Raw genomic sequence first — 10,843 nt, 5'->3', positions numbered from 1 at the left:
TGATGGAACGGCCGATATTAGTGTTAAAATTAAATATCAGACATCGGCCATTCCATCAAAATAACTCAAGGATATAAAATACGCTGTTTTTGTACGACAACCCAGTGACAAGGATGCCTGCAACACCAGCACAACGTGATGACGTCTTGCGCACCTACCTGATCTGATCACGGTGGAGAGGAAGAAGTCAAAATGTCGACGGTGTAGAAGGTTTTTTTTTTTGTTGTTGAGGATGTCAGATTCCGAAGATTTTTGGACTACGTTGAGCTTCGCTACATCGTCCCCAGTCAGAGATATTTTTCCGACGTAGCCTTACCCGAGTTACAAGCCGTCATTTCCGACGTCATTGAGAAGCTAATTGCCGATAGCACTTGGGTGAATTTTACCACAGACATTTGGACGTCGTGTTAGCCCCGTTAGCATGATTAGTCTTACGGCACAATGGATAGACAAAAACTTTGAACTTAAAAAGGCTGTCCTTCATGCACAGGAGTACAGAGGATTCCACACTGCAGCTAGGAACCTGGAACAAGCCTCCACAACTTAGTGAGACATCACAGGTGACTAATTCTTATAAATAACATTTAACACTTTTCATTTAATACAAGTTAAAGCGCTATGCATATCATATGGCTGTTACTAAATATGTCACCAGCTCTTACAGCTGTTACACAATTTTTATAGCAAATAAGCCTAAATAAGAGAGAGGGCTATGTTCTGACAAAGGAAAGTATAAAAAAACATTGGCATTGGTTATCGGCCAAATAAGTTTTAACATATCGGCATATCGGATATCTGCCAAAAATCCAATATTGTGCATCCCTAATCTATATACAAGGCTGCCCATGGCATTTTGTTTTCTACCTGTCTGGTGGTAGGCTTGCCTTTGTAGAAGTCATTATTCTCTGATGAGTGTGGGGGGTCAAATCGTGGCTGAAGGAAAACACAGCCTAGCGTTAAGGCCTCAATAGGAGCTGGACCCTCATAGGGGAACCCAAGACCTACAAAAACCTGAAGAGGAAAACAACCTGAAGAAGACTTGCCATTTTCCTAATAATGTGCTATTTTGAATAATAAGCAAGACAAACATCACTAACGTTCAAAACTGTGCAATTACCTCACCTACAGTGAGACACATTCTCTGTAATAACTAGGATGTTTTGGCTTCTTTGGAATATTTTCTGATTATCTGACCTTTGTTCTGTGCAGAAGTCGTAGGAAGTCCTCCTGAGACAGAAGTCCATGGTTTTTGATGAAACTGGGAAGGTCGGAGGAGTGTCCTGGAGGTCGGTAGACTGTGGCATGAGTCTCTAACGCTTCACTAATAACCTCAAGATACTGAGTTTTACCCTGGTTTATACACAAACAGTAAAAGGTACACAGTATACACAACATTGTTAAAGCAGATTTAAAGAATTATCAGAACTGTATGTCAGGATCTGTGAATTTATTATTTGGTATAACTTTGAATGTACATTTGCATTCATTCCCTTCATAGTTTATTATGTTCTTTTTCTGTGTTCTGGGTTTTTTGTTTTGACTTTTAGTGTTTTATCTGATCAGTTTCTCTGTGGCATCAGGTTCAGATCCTGGTCAGTCTTTTGTTTCGCCCCTGTGCTCCCTGTCATCTGTCATTCAGCCTCCTTAGTGTTTTTTTCCAGTCAGCCACTCTCCCTGGTTAGTAATCACCCCAGGTGCCTCCACTTATTTAGTCCTTGTCTCACGACTCACAGGCAGTGCATTATCGGCCTCATGCTACATCAGGTTTATTTTCCTGGTCTTCTCGTGCATCCCTTCTGAATTTTGTAAGTTTTGTTTTGCTGCCTCGGCAACTGTTTACTATTAAAGAAAAGTTTAGTTTGTTGAATTCCTTGAGTCCTTGTCTGCATTTTGGGTCCAATCCTGCCACAAACTCATCAACACTGTAGGGGTTAAAACTTCTACAGTCTTATCATATAAACCATTACATTGTTATCATTTGGTTAATTTTAGTGATTTGCAAGTAGCAGAAGCAACAGCAGCTAGCTGGTCCTGTGCAGTCTGAGGCACTTCCTGCAGGAATATCAATATATTACATCCTCATCAGTTTCACTGTTTAATGTGAAACTGATGAGGATGCAAATATTTATAAAATATCCTTATAAAACAGAAATAATGTATTGAAACGATAATTTGGGCTCCTCCACTAGCCCTTAGCTCATCATTCTTCAACCATTCAAAGTGTTATCTACAACAAGTAAGATATTCATTCAGCCCCACTTCATAAAATCTGAGCTGTCCTTTTAAAACGTGCTCTTTAAACTTGAAATCTGGAATGACTTCTCTACAAGTGAATATTTTTTCGTGTTCAAACATGTTTTTTTGGGTCCATAGTGTGGATCTGAACAATCAGTTTAATTATTTGAATAAAAGAGGGATTTGGTTTATTTGATTTAAGGTAGCGGGCAGCACGGTGGCGCAACTGGTAGAGCTGCTGCCTCTCAGCGAGCAGGTCCTTGGTTCAAACCCCGGTCCAGGGGCCCTCTGGGTGGAGTTTGCATGTTCTCTCCGTGCATGCGTGGGTTTTCTCCGGGTGCTCCGGTTTCTTCCCACAGACCAAAAACATGCATGTTAGGCTGATTGGTAACTCTAAATTGTCCCTAGGTGTGAGTGAGAGAGTGAATGGTTGTTTGTCTCGTTTGTCTCTATGTGGCCCTGTGATGGACTTGCGACCCGTCCAGGGTGTACCCCGCCCCTCGCACAGTGATTGCTGGACATGGGCACCAGCGACCCCCGTGACCCAAAATGGAATAAACGGGTAAAGAAAATGGATGGATGGATGGATGTTTCCTGATAAGAATGGAGGTAAATGTATTGTAAACTGAACTAAATGTTCAATCAGTTTGACCAGTAGACATTTTGTGGTTATTAAAATATGTGTAAGTGCTTACCCTTACAGAGGTAATTACTTTTTGGCTGCTTCTTCATACTGCCAGCATCTTAAATTCTTTTAAAGTGGCCATCAGTAAGAACATTTTACTTGTGCCAGCCCATCCCGTACATGCAAAAAGCTCATCACTATCATACAAAATCTATAGCTATCATCAATATTTTGACACATTTCTTGCAGTCTCTCAGGCTTTGTACTAATTACCTTTAATTATCATACCTGCCACATGTATTCCTGTTTGCCATAAACCACTGCTATCTTGTCTTTCCTGTAACTTTTTGACTCGGGCTCATCATCCTTTACTGCCTCTTCACTCACAAACCCCAGGAAGGAATTATCAGGAGTATGAGCTGGAAAAAAAAAAAGATAAAAGATGGTGAACTATTATGTTCAGCAAAGATTACTTTAAAAATAAGCTGATTGTGAAAAATGTGGCTAAAGTACTAAAGAATATTACTTTTGGCCACCAGAACTGACAACGCTTCAGCGAGCAATTTAAATTGAGTTTCTGTCAGAGAAGGAAAACACACGATTAATCATTTGTCAGTGGAAATATGAACTCTAGAGGAGGCTGGGTGTTTGGATAGGCAGCTGCTGCTTTCTGACACACTGGAGAAGGTGCTGGAGATGAGTATTTACTTTACAAAGAATGTGCCAGCAAAGGTATGGGGTCAAGCGTTGCATTTTTATTCTCTAACGTGAGTGTGGCTCTCTTCTGTCTCATGATGCTTGTTTAAAAGACATTTGCCAAAACAGTCCTCGTCCATCCAACACAAAATTTCCTGCTTTTCCGCTCCACTTGTCTCCAACACCTGTCCAAGTTCACAGCTTCAAACACACCTCAGATTAGCAGGGATAAGCAATGGAACACTGATGTGATCATGCAGCTTGTGGAGGGTTGCAACAAAACCACAAGTCCTAGCATTCTTTGAAATAATGCAAATCACCCACCACCTTTCTTAAAGTTTAACACTAAGATGATCTTATGATAGGAAGAGATGCAGCCATTTTGGTCATACCTTGTAAATAATGTCATGTGGGATATCACGAAACGTGTTCGCTCTTAGAGTATAGGTGCTGGTCATAAAATTGGAATATCATGAACAAGTTGATTTATTTCAGTAATTCCATTCAAAAAGTGAAACTTGTAAATTATATTAATTCATTACACATAGATATATTTTAAATGTTTATGTCTTTTAATGTTGATGATTATAAATGACAACTAATGAAAACCCCAAATTCAGTATCTCAGAAAATTAGAATATTACTTAAGACCAATACAAAAAGGATTTTTAGAAATGTTGGCTAACTGAAAAGTATGAACATGAAAGTATGAACATGTACAGCACTCAGTACTTAGTTGTTGCTCCTTTTGCCTGGATTACTGCAGCGTGGCATGGAGTCGATCAGTCTGTGGCACTGCTCAGGTGTTATGAGTCCAGGTTGCTCTGATAGTGGTCTTCAGCTCTTCTGAATTGTTGGGTCTGGTGTATCGCATCTTCTTCTTCACAATACCTCATAGATTTCATTGAAATGGCTGTGCTAGCTATATCGGCCATCTTAAACAGAGTTTATGCCAAAATGTAATCAAGTAAATGTACATTTAATGATTACTTTCATCAAGTTTCATTGTAATCTGTACAGTTATCCATGAGATATTTTACTAACAGACAGACAAACAACACAGATACAGGCAAAACATTTCCCTTTTGCCTTCAGTAGCAGGAGATAAAAAGTTGTGACTGCATGAAACGTCTTTTTTGTTGATTTTGACAATTTTGCAGTAAAATTAAAGTTTGGCTTCGTGGGCTAATCCTTATCCTTCTCATGGCTTTTTTCACAACAGAAGCTTAAATATTTTCAGTCTTTTTCTTTCCTTCTTTCATGACTTTTGTTGTCTCTCTGCTATTTAGGTTCAAATTTGTTCAGCCCTTCTCATATTCTCAACAAACATCCATCTCCCTTCTTGCTCAGCAGGACAAATAAACAAAATGTCTCTGCCTGATAAATGAAGAGCACCTCTGGGCTCGCCGCTTCCAGCTCGTCTCCGTCTCCCAGCAGGATAGGACAGATGACTTGGAGAGGTGTTGGAATATAAGCTCTCTATGGCCCATTAAACCTAAGCTGTTAATCTTTTTACTACAAGTTTGTGTTTGGGAGGCGTATGATGCATTACAGTGACAGACTTACGGAACATAGTCATATACTGCAGAGGATTGAGACTCCAGCTACCCCACTGGGTTTTATATCCATGGCTTCGAGCGTAAGTTCCCAAGTTGAAGGCTGGTTCAGTTCCAAATGAGTCCAGAATCCTAAAACGGCACCTTGAAATGTTTTATAAGAAAATAATTTCAAGCTCAGATTAATATCAGTTGACTGTGTACATGTCTGACATCATGACGTGACTTTTTTTTACCATTTAAAATCACTAAAAACTTCCAAATAGATAAGTGTACATTTGTATGAGGATAACTTAGTCTCAAAAGTAGTCACACAAGTATATGAGATTTGTACACACACAAGAAGATCTACAAGTGTACCACAAGTTTTACAAATGCGTATTACAAAATTCATAAATACATAAACAGTTTTCAAATGTACATATTTCACATTACACAAGTAGGAATGTTCAGTGCATACAAATTGCCAAATGCACATGCACAAATCACCTACTGTGGACGAATCAGTCAGCATGAGTGCACGAATCAGCTTTTTTATTCACTCAACCTTTATTTAGACAGATAAGTCACACTGAGCCTAGATTTATAAGTGAGATCTGTTTAAACAGACAAAATGTAGTGAAACTGGACACATGTAGGAATTGGAGGTGAAAATATTCCTATCAGACTTTTTCTTCCTGCCTGAGAAAACAAAACCTCTGATATTAAAAAAACACCTCGCACAAACAAGCACATAGTGACGTAGACATTCTGCAGAAGGGGGGGGGGGGGGGGGGGAACGACAAGAGTGGTGACCATGTCCATAGATGCTCTCAAGGGCACTGTAAGAGTTCTGATAAGGATGTAATAATCAGCCAGTGTCCTCTGGTGAGATCCATAAACATTCTCGAGGTATGTCAAGGAATGGCCAAGAATAACATCTATGAGAATCCAAGAGTCCTGAAATGATGACACAATGTTTATTCAGCTGGTTTCCTCTTGTTGATCAGTTGGAAATTCCTCAGGGAGGGGGTGGTGAGCGTCAGATCACATGTTCTCCAGGTGAATTCAGATAAGATGGCCTTCAAGCCAGCCAAGGGAGCCAAATTCAGATAAACACACAGTTGTTTTGGGGACAGGCAGAACTTAATGACATCTACCTCGAGTCTGTGTTGGTCCAAACGTTTCCGAAATGTCCAAATTACATGGTCACACCGATGGAACGTGACTGAGTAAAATCCCCGAGATCTGATCCATTCTGCCCAAAGCATTTGAGTCTGGATACTCGTGGCACGAACCAAGCCATCATAAAGACAAGCAGCATGATCAGGTCCAAATTTGCTGCAGATGACTTCCTTGATTGTTGATAAAACCAGCAACCAGCCGAATCCAAAAAGCAGGAACCAGTTATCGTAAATCCAATTAAATATGTGTCCTTAAAATCCACAAATGGCAGCAGAGATAGACACATCATCAAGTCTTCCAAGTCGATGAGATATCCAGCTACGTGCATGCCAACAGGGCAATTGGCTCACCTAAAGCCTGTCTTCTCTTCGAAGAAATGTTATCAATTGTGTTGAAGGACCAACTGATCAAATCAAGTCTATAATTATGGTTTGGAAGATATGCAAGAGAGGCTCAGAAGCAGTTTCACAGACAAGACAGAGCAGCAAAGCAAAGCAGAGAGGGAGGGGAGAAGCGTCCGATCTCGGCAAGAGTAAGTGGTGAAGTGAGTAAGCTTGCCTATGAATGTGACATTTGAGACTTTCTTGCCACTTTAGATTTGTAATGCTGCGTTCAAGGCTAATGAAAAGCTGGGACATTGAGGCCTTACCAGATATACTGAGGGTTCTGCGCTGTATCTAAGCTATTCCTAGGACTGGGCTCTTCTAGACAGAGACTGTTCCTGGGATCTGTGGGAGCTATTTTTCCAGTTTGTGGCTCACAGCACAGAGTGTTCCAATGGCCACTGGGATCACTGACATTTTTTTGACTCTCCATAACTTCTGTATTTCCTCGTTTAGCCCTTGGTATTTCTTGAACTTCTTGTGTTCCTTCTTCCTGATGTTACAGTTGCTTGGGATAGCTACATCTATCACCACTGCTTTCTTCTCTCACTTGTCAACCATCACAATGTCCACTTGGTTAGCCATCACCTGTTTGTCAGTCTGGCCCTGGAAGTCCCACAGTATCTTAGCCATGCCATTCACCACCACCCTTAGTGGCGTTTTCCATTTTGACTGTGGGACCTCCAGTCCATACTCAGCACAGATGTTGCTGTATTCTAGTCCAGACACTTGGTTATGGCATTCCATGTATTCTTTGCCTGCCTGTATCTTACACCCTGCTATTATGTGTTGACTTCCTCAGGGGTATGTTTGCACAGCCTGTATCTTGGCTCTTGTCTGTTTTAGGTAGACCCCGGCCTCTATTGCTCTTGTGCTGAGGGTGTGTTCTTGTGCTGTCATGATTAGTGCCTCTATGCTGTTCTTCAGTCCAGCCCTTTCTAGCAACTGGTAGGATTTGTTGACATCAGCCACTTCTTCAATCTGCCAGTGGTACATGCCATGCAGGAGCTTATCTTTCCATGATATATATAATGTATATGATTCTATATAAATTATGATATATATATGTATATATATATATATATATATATATGTGCTTATTTAAATGTGTATAGTAGGCTACCTCAAGGTTCGACTTTCGTGGACTTGCTCTTTCGCAGTTTTTCAACGATTGTCAACTTTAATATTACTCATGTGATTGGGCCGGTACAGGATAAAAAGTTTTTAAAAATTCAGACAGACGCCATCATTTTTCTTCCAGTATGCCTACAGTGTATTTATTGCCAGTCAAAGAACTACACTACCCAGAAGCCAACAGTGCTTCCGGCCACTGCTTTCTGCTGAAATGGAGGGAAAGTTTTGATCCGATCCGAACCTGACCAAAAAGTTTGGTCCTTATTCATAGTGACTTCGGCACTCAGTGGATGCAGAGAGCTGATCAGAACTGGACCAGAACTGGACCATGGCTACTTCCAGTCTCATCGGTCAATCTGAGTGCTGCTTGCTATCCCATGAAGCCTCTCAAGCAGCTGCAGAGAGCCGATCCGAACCGGACCAGAACCAGATCAAGGCTGGTGAATACCCATATGACATTTTGCAGTAGCTACTGAGCAGAACATATACATGTACGTAAGTGGTTAAAATTACTTAGGTTTAAAAGTTTTTGCGGTTTTTCACCTATAGCAGGGGGTGGGGGTGGAACATAACCCCCTCGATAATCAAGGGACTGTTTATGCATTGGTAAAACTTGTAGTACACTTGTGGATTTTATTGTACACATGCAAATCTCATTGTACACTTGTGTGACTAATTTTTAGACTTACTGTATTTATTAGGGATGGGGCCGATCCGATCCAGTATCGGTATCGGCCTCCGATACCAGCATGATTTACGTATCGGATTTTTCCGATCCACCTGCCGATATTTCCGATCCATGATGCATGTTGGCTTCAAACTACGGAATGGATTTCCTGAACGGAGGCGTGTCTCATGAACCCAGAGTAATAAGACCCGCCTCACATTCAGGAAATCCAGTTCATAGTTTGCAGCCAGCTAAAACATGAGGACAGAGTTAGCAGCACTGTGGCTAACAGCTAACCAACTTTTCATCTAAACATGCCCGCTGTGTGGAAGTATTTTACACTAGAAACACCACAAAACAAGACGGCATCGTGCAATGTCTGCAGAGCCATAGCGCCACATTAAACCGCGGTAAAGTTAGTTTTACGTTGGACATTTGAGCTCTGTGGCTTCAGCGGGGAGCTACTCTTTGGTCAACCGGAAAGAGGCGACTCGACCCCGCCAGCCGCGTCCAATCTGCCCCGCTCAGTCTGCCCGTCTCTGAGGAGGGACAGACTGAGCGCAGCTGCCCCAAATCAGGCTGCTTGCTTCGGATTGAACAAGAAGAAGACATCGCTGAAACCACAGAGCTCAAATGTTTACAGAGAAGTTGCTAAACTTCATCATAATTAATGACAAACCACTATCACTTGTAGAAAACAAAGGATTTCTCAGCTTGATACTTGCAGTCAAGATATAGTTTACCCTAAAAGAGATATTTATCAATACAACAGTAAACAATCATAAAAAAAAACATGATTTGAAAATTATATTAAAAGCAAAAACAGCTACATTATAAAGTGATGTAAAATACTAAAAACAGGAACATGCCTGTTGATTTATGCCATGAACTTAGCAGATGTTTGAAGCCATTTAACATTTTATTTAATTTAATTCATTCATTTAAAAGAAACAAAATTTAACAAAAATCATGAAAAAGAAAACATTGAAAGAAAAGAGTGCAGAAAGAAGAAAATAATTCTTATATCTGCCCCTTATTTAAAAAAAATATAAAATAACTTTAAACAATCACTTAAATTAATCACTTTAATATCCACTTTAAAGCTAGGAATAAAAAGAAACATGTTTTGTGTTAGCAGAATTTAATTATAAGTTTAAAACTTGTCCAAAATTAATAAAACTTACCTCAAGTTGCCTTTTTGGACATGCATGCATATATTTGTACAAATTGTACTTGAGAGGAGATTATTACAGCCTCATATAAAATCAATGATGATGATGATATCGGAACTGGATCGGTATCGGCCGATATTCAGACTTAGGTATCGGGATCGGAAGTTTAAAAAAGTGGATCGTGCATTCCTAGTATTTATCTTCATACATTTGTTCCTAAATGCCTAGTCATGTTGTTAGAAACACCCAGGTCATACTGGTAATGCTGGAAAGCCAGTCCCATGGTTCCTTGAAGGAAAGCAAGCCCGTGGTAGTCGGTATAAATGAGGTCAAAGGTGAGAGGCCTCTGGATCGGACAGCTGCCTCGGCCTGGCGCAGCACCTATCAGACTTGAGGGAACACAGGAAATACACATCAGGTTTGAGAAACCCTTTAATTTTTGTTAGTTTTGTTTTTCTTTGAAATCATTGAAGCCTGAATAAATTATACACTAGTGATGCCGATAAGCTGCCACTACCTTTGCCATTGCAGTTTATTTCCAACGCTGAGACAATAAGTTAGTGTTTTCTGCTCAATCCACAATGTTTTAAATATAAATATTTATTTCAAAAGGTATTAGTTTAAAAAAAAACTTTTCTTTTTAATTTTACAACCACCTTTCAGTAAAAAAAATTACCATATTTAAATTATGTTGAATATATGGTTGGCATATTTCTTCGCTGAAAACAGTCCAAACTAAAGAATTGAACACATTCAGCGATTAAATGATTATTCTAACATGCTGGTTTAGTTAGACAAGGAAAATAGAAGACTAAAAAGGCCTAAAGTAACACAGTTGTATTCCTCGTGCTAATTTGTCTTGTTAAGGTAGAAAATCTCAATGTCCACCTGCGGAGCTGCTGCTGTGAGGTGCTAAAGGTCACGTCATGACCCAGGATCATCAGGCAGCTGCTGAGGTCGGCCCACTGGACCAACTCTCCAAGAGGACCACCTCTGTCCACCATGGCTTCAAAACGCTGACCGCCACTCCCAGCCAGGGCACCAGGAAAAAGCAGCACCTACAGGATGGGAAGTTAAATTCATCTTAGACTGTGCAGAGATTGTAAAAACTCCTACAGAAATTTATTTCTACATAGTATAATATAGCCTCTTTAGTTTTATTTGCCAGTTTTTACTTATATACTCTCTCTCTCTCTATATATATATATATA

At 40.1% G+C, this 10,843-nt stretch overlaps 1 protein-coding gene across 1 annotated transcript in view; it reads right to left on the bottom strand.

The window, feature by feature from the left end:
• LOC119423468 (alpha-1,6-mannosylglycoprotein 6-beta-N-acetylglucosaminyltransferase B-like) overlaps positions 1 to 10,843 on the bottom strand; it is a 23,280-nt gene that overhangs the window by 1,354 nt on the left and 11,083 nt on the right. The window contains exons 5-10 of the mRNA XM_037690866.1: positions 10,521 to 10,690; positions 9,890 to 10,021; positions 5,123 to 5,256; positions 3,149 to 3,279; positions 1,195 to 1,350; positions 865 to 1,011 (exon numbers count right to left, since the gene is read on the bottom strand). Of these exons, the coding sequence (XP_037546794.1) occupies positions 865 to 1,011; positions 1,195 to 1,350; positions 3,149 to 3,279; positions 5,123 to 5,256; positions 9,890 to 10,021; positions 10,521 to 10,690 (870 nt within the window). The remainder of the gene's footprint in view (positions 1 to 864; positions 1,012 to 1,194; positions 1,351 to 3,148; positions 3,280 to 5,122; positions 5,257 to 9,889; positions 10,022 to 10,520; positions 10,691 to 10,843) is intronic.

This window comes from Nematolebias whitei, chromosome 17, assembly GCF_014905685.2.
Source record: "Nematolebias whitei isolate Nwh7 chromosome 17, NemWhi1, whole genome shotgun sequence".
Lineage (NCBI taxonomy): Eukaryota > Metazoa > Chordata > Actinopteri > Cyprinodontiformes > Rivulidae > Nematolebias > Nematolebias whitei.
The sequence above is the reverse complement of the archived record's forward strand: the minus strand, read 5'-3'. Positions and strand labels throughout refer to the sequence as shown.